Raw genomic sequence first — 6,000 nt, 5'->3', positions numbered from 1 at the left:
ATGCTATCGTTATAAAATATTCCGAGAATTTAGAGTCTTTTTAGCATCCTCCAGTATCTGAAGTTAGACATTTTTAATGATTTATTTTATCAGATGTGAAATTCCAATCTTCGAGGTATAGTCAAATGTTAATGATAGCGCACGTTTTAAAAGATTAATAATCCTCGCTGCGTGATACGACCGATCAAGTGGGAGTGATGCGTCATCTTAAAAAGATTAATTTGCAAGTTACTCAGTCATTCTAATGCATTTTATTTCTCTTTAGGTATGCCCTGAAGCGGAAAAAAGAGGCTGAGCTGAAGAAATAAATGAAGATTCGGCCGATGGAAGAAGTGCTGGAAAGAGCATGCTGAAATCAAATGGCTGCAACAGTTTGCTCATTCAGTCTTCTTTGTAGCAATGTATTTTGCATCTTGGGCGACCAGTCAGCTGCTACATTTCCTAAAGTGGTGGAAAGTTGCTTTAAGGTCAGAAAAATGAACGGATGTACAAACGAAGAATGATTTTTTTCGTGATTCAGTTCATAAATACCTATTGCATGTACCTATTCTTCTTTCTATTAATAAATGTGAGAATTCCAAACGCTGGGTGACTAATTGCCCTGATGCTGCTCTACGCATAAAAAAAAACTCCGCTAATACCCATAATTCCCCGGTCAGGGACTCGTCATCGTCAGCCCGGATTGGTAATTGGGGCTCGGTTTGGTAATTAGGGTTCGGATTGGTTATTGGTTATTGGGAGAAAGAAGGTGAGGAATCAGGATAGGCGAGAAGATTTTTAAAAATGGCCAGCGCATAAATATACCCCGCCCTATTTAAATAAATAAATGATTGTAGCTCTTTTCCACAAAAAAAATTTTTACTGCGTAAAACGCGTAAACTGCGATAGCTCTGCGCGCCGACACGCGTTGTACGCAGTAAAAAAAATGTGGAAAAGTGCTACAATCCTTTATTCATTTAAATATGTCTAACTTCCACCAATTGAAGCCTGAATCTGTTGAACGTACCCCGCCCTCCCGAATTTTTACAAAATTCGCATCCTGGTGCAATAATAAAAATTAAATTAAACTCCTTTGCTGCGGAACAAAATCAACAAGCAAAACCAAGTAAACAAGATGATATCGTGCGACTTAAACAAACTGAGGATCTTGGTAGGGTAAGGGAAGTATCCCGAATAGCTTCACTCCTGATGGAGCCATCACCAGAGACTTTAACGAAGGTAAGTAGCTCACGGTAAGGGTAAATGCTGCAACGCGCGTATTACTCCTCTAAACTATACAGAAACTTGCACCGACATTTACCGTAAACAGATGAAGTGGGAACTATTCCGAAGTGGAGAAGAGGCACTAGTTTCACTACAGGCCTCTCCATTATCCCTGACTAGGTTTTCATCTTAACCACCCGGGTAATCCCAGCCGAATCCGGAAAACATGGTGTGACCCTACCCATTCGCCAACTCGACACGGGCAAATGACTAAATATGGCGCTTCAGGTTGAACCTGAGGACCATTTTTTTTTACAATTTTGCCCGTTGCTGTAATGTATTCAAATATTCCTTCGATCACCTTTGCCAAAAAGGGTTCCTTGTTTGATCGACAGCTTCCACCGAGCAAATAAAGAAGTAGCCAAATCTTGACCTCGAGGGTCAGCATCTGGCAAGTTTAGGATTTGCTGACCAAAAATGTCCTGGTGTCAAACGATTGATTTCGGAAGGGTCTCCTGATAGTGGAACTAACGGTCACGAATTTAATACCGCTTTTATCCGGCAAAAGAGTGGATAGCTCTTCAAAGTTTAAGCCCTAGGACTGAAACTTTGAAGTGCGCTATCCTTCCTCGATGGACATTCATAAATCGGGCATTAAGACGAGCGAGAAAATGGGTAATACATAATTCTAACTTAAGAATAGTCAATACCTTTGGAGAAGCTACCTCACATTTGGCTAATACGAAAGTAATATAAATATCTCCGGAAGGGGAAAGGGTGCGCAGGTATTTACCAGCACCATACCTGTTTTCAGATGCGTCGCAAAACCCGAGTAATTGATACTCTTTGGCTCCCACATTGCAAATGAAACGGTGTAACTGTACTTTAGTTAATGCCTCAATTAGTGACATAAACTCTCCCATTGAGTCATAACTTCCAGGGGAAATGATTCACCCGACCCAATATTTAGCTTCCACAAGGTTTGTGACAGACATTTGGACCACATTATAATTGGTGACAAACCTCCTAAGGGGTCAAAAATTAGAGCTATGTTGGATAACAACATCATTTTCGAATATGTTATTCGAGGAAACTTAATTTCATAAGAAAATAAATTTACATTTATGTCCCAAAAGAGCCCTAATAACTTACGCTATTCTCAGAGCAGGTATTCACAAAATTATTTGGAATTTTTTGCCTATTTATCAAGGGAGAATCCGCCTAACTTTGCCAACTCTTCCCGTACCTTTTCAGCCTCCGAAAAAGAAGCCGCACCCCAAGAATATCACCTATGTAACAACTATTGAGGAGCAATTCCGAGGCACGGGGATATTCTAGACCTTCAACTTGCACTAAAAGACGAAGAACGCGCAGAGCCAAAAAAGGTGATGAAGTTAGTCCATACGAAAGAGCATTCAACTGATATGACTGTAACGCTCGCGAACCTTCGCGACGCCAATCGATATTACCATTTAGCTCCCATTAGCTCAGTGCCATTTGGTGCGGTGTATTATCCTGGAAACAATTGTATGATTATTTTGATAATCCAAAGTTGTTCTGCTTACATTATGTAGATAAATTGTTGGGGTTTCTTTTCCCTTCGTATTTTTAAACATTTTGTTACTACCTTTTCTGAAGTTTATGCTTCTTTAAAAACATTAAATGTTTCCGATATGGTTGAGTTTTTATTGCATCGGCTGGCTGTTCGGAATTTGGATCAAAATACGTCGACCAAAAAAAAACAAATAATGCTCAATTTCAAGACAGGGATAGGGAAATTGGATAAGCATATTTAATAGTTTGACCGATGTAATCCTTCCAATATTGATAATAATAATTGATGTTCTTCCGAAAAATAACAATGTTAATGAAGGAAAAGAATCTATGCCAACATCAACTCTGGCAAATTTTATTAGCACGTAAGCAAAAAACTTCACTGCAAAGAGTTGACTCTTTGAGATTGATGAGGGTGCCTTGCTCATACGAGCCTCTTACAGAGACCCCTACTGAGCAAGGCACCCGCAAAGCAAAACAAATTGCCTGCTACACAGGATACATTTAAGGGAAATGGAAGTAAATTAGGTAAATTATTTCTTTGACTTCTTTATTATTAAAAAAAACAATCAATGAGTGCATGAGAAATAAACCACAAAAAAGGAGTTAATTTAACCTATGTTACAAGCCCTTAGTTAATCGTGAGAATAAACTAAAATGGTAAACTTCCACACAATTTTATTTACTGAAGTACCTTGATAATGACACTATGTGTCGAAACCGGGTACTTGAGTAAATAAAATTGTGTGGAAGTTTACCATTTTAGTTTATTCTCATGGATACAAAACATTTCCACCAGATATCGCCGGATACTGTTAATTATGTCTTTTGTTATTGGTCAAATTATTCTTAAATAGTCTTATCTTCAATATGTATGAACATATATGCATAAAAAGACTTGTCTTCATGTTTCCTCACTAGTTCTCAAAGGAAAGCAACAGCAAAAGAAATGGGAATTGGAATGAATGGGATCGCATAGAAACAGCACTGAGAAGTGGGGTAGCCATGAATTTCATTCGGGGGGATTTAATACCAAGAGGGAAATTTTTTTTAAAAAAGGGTACTAAGTCGAGGGTTATATACTAATTTTAACCCTTTTCATAATCGAAAAAAACTTAATTCCTCACAGAAATCTTTTATAAATTCATGATTTTTCAATATTTTGTTTTCATTTATGAAAGAAAGTAATTGCATTCTTATATTTCAGGGGTCCAGACCCCTCGGACGTCCCCTCTAGCTACGTCACTGGCACTGAGGATGTAGTTTGAGTACTGAGAGTGCCCCATTGACAGAGGAAGTATTCAGTTACCATGACAGCTTATTGACGTAGCAAAAAGCTTTTATCATTTTGAACTTCACCGTCTCTATCGCCACAAATTCATCCATCTTAAAAAATATGCAAGGTAAACTAATATCAATAGCTGCAAAGATGGCTGTGTAAGAGTGTAGAGAATGCAGAGCCTGATGGGATAATTAGTGAGAACAGACATTTCACAATGACAGCACTGACTAATTCCTCAAACTTCAAGAATTCTTTTACGTAACATTGTCTTACACCATCAAAGCTATCTTAAGCTTTGTTCCTGATGGGTTCCCTATACGCTTACTGATGTCCACAAAACCTAAGCAGTCAAAACCTTATTCAGAAGTACATTTAGGCGAAGTTCAATCATATATTGTTGGGTCCAGACATCATATCACTAGCACTTATGCTTGCACTGGAAGCATGAGCTAGCAGGTAAAAGTTTTAAGCATGACGCCTACACAAAAAAAATTGTGTAGCAAGAGTTATCATCAGAGTGGTTGGCGGAGTGCTATAAGGTAGAATTAAATAAGGTATTTGACCACAATGACAACAAATTTATCTCAACAAATTTAGGAACTAAATGAAAAATTAATTATCGGTATGTCATCAAATGTGCCAATTAATTTTGATGCTAAAAAAATTTTTATTATTTTTTTTCAAAATGGCACTAACTTTCTGAATGCACCTCGTAACAAAAAAGAATATTGCCCAGGTTTTCAAATGCATAATACAAATGTGTGGATGTGAAAATCAATCCATTACCCTTGATAGGTTTTGCCTTTTAATGAAATTGAAAACCAATAAGTTGATTAGAAGCTTCTAACAAATAAAATAAAGAGACAGACATCTTGATTAATTTGGTTCCAAAATACTATACTTCATATAATAAAAATATAACAATGAATGGTCATTCAAAAAATTAAATCTTCAACAATTTTATAATTACCAGATTACATAATTAATTTCATGTAACAATTCATGAATAGTACATTGAATGAAATATGTAGTCTGATACATGGAAACTTATTATTAGTCCACATTTTTGATCACAAAATTCACACATTTAAAAACATATTACAAGAGTGACCACTCCTTTTCGGCTAAAAAAAATAGTTATTTGTACGTTATTGAAGTACCAATCAATTGACAAGTACCAGTCATGATTTACTTATTGCACTAAGCTATCATTAACAATGAAAAACTTATTTCCTAACTTGCATTGTATAATCTCACATGCTACATGTCAATCATGAATTAACCATCACAAGAATTAAAAAATATCACACAGTAATGAGGGTAACTATCACCTTGATATCACTCCAGAAGATTGTGTTCCTTTTTTCTCTCGAGCTCATTCTGCCAATGAGACCCATTCCAATACACTTTCCCACACTTTTCACAGGCATAAAAATATTCTATGTCAAATAAGGCGTCCACTGGTATGACATTACATTTTATTGGAGCTCCCTTATTAGTATACCCGGTGATATCTTTTAATAGCCTCACTGAATGAGAACACCACCTTTTTCCTCCAACATTTGTCCCTCTGCCCTCCCTAGTCTCGGCACGATGACTCTCTAATGTGCTTTCTTTGATCCCAGTCTTTTGACTAACAATACTCTTCATCATCGAGTTGTGAATTTCAATGAAATCCTTTCCATTGCATATCTGAAGGGTGGAGAGGGAAAAGAACATTCATATATCCAATCCGTATCAAAGAAAAACATAAAAATGAGAAAGCATTCACAGTTTATTTCAACCTACCTGGCACCTAGAAAATATATCTTCTTCCTTCAGAACTATATTGAAATGTCCCAAGACTTCTTTTACCTGATCTGCCAATGGATCACTCTGAAGTGCATAACAATTAGACGCTCCAACATGGCCAAGGTACTGTAATGGAGGATTGAAATTTATAGATCCTTCCCCTCAATCAC

The 6,000-nt window shown here is 36.9% G+C and overlaps 1 protein-coding gene and 1 long non-coding RNA gene across 4 annotated transcripts in view; one reads left to right on the top strand and one right to left on the bottom strand.

Moving 5' to 3' along the window:
• The first annotated feature begins 1,100 nt into the window (after positions 1-1,100).
• LOC124162303 lies at positions 1,101-4,586 on the top strand. The gene is made up of 3 exons (XR_006865534.1): positions 1,101-1,218; positions 2,458-2,588; positions 3,965-4,586. It is a non-coding gene; the product is annotated as an uncharacterized LOC124162303 (long non-coding RNA).
• A 139-nt stretch (positions 4,587-4,725) lies between these two features.
• The window catches only part of LOC124162228 (exonuclease mut-7 homolog), a 120,643-nt gene continuing 119,368 nt past the window's right edge, over positions 4,726-6,000 (bottom strand). For all 3 annotated transcript variants that reach the window (XM_046538707.1, XM_046538690.1, XM_046538699.1), the window contains 2 exons: positions 5,828-5,956; positions 4,726-5,731 (listed from right to left, as the gene is read on the bottom strand). In XM_046538707.1, the coding sequence (XP_046394663.1) occupies positions 5,378-5,731; positions 5,828-5,956 (483 nt within the window). In that variant the 3' untranslated portion in view covers positions 4,726-5,377. The remainder of the gene's footprint in view (positions 5,732-5,827; positions 5,957-6,000) is intronic.

The sequence above is a fragment of the Ischnura elegans genome, chromosome 1, assembly GCF_921293095.1.
Source record: "Ischnura elegans chromosome 1, ioIscEleg1.1, whole genome shotgun sequence".
NCBI classification, from domain to species: Eukaryota; Metazoa; Arthropoda; class Insecta; order Odonata; family Coenagrionidae; genus Ischnura; species Ischnura elegans.
This window is presented reverse-complemented; position numbering and strand designations above follow the sequence as displayed.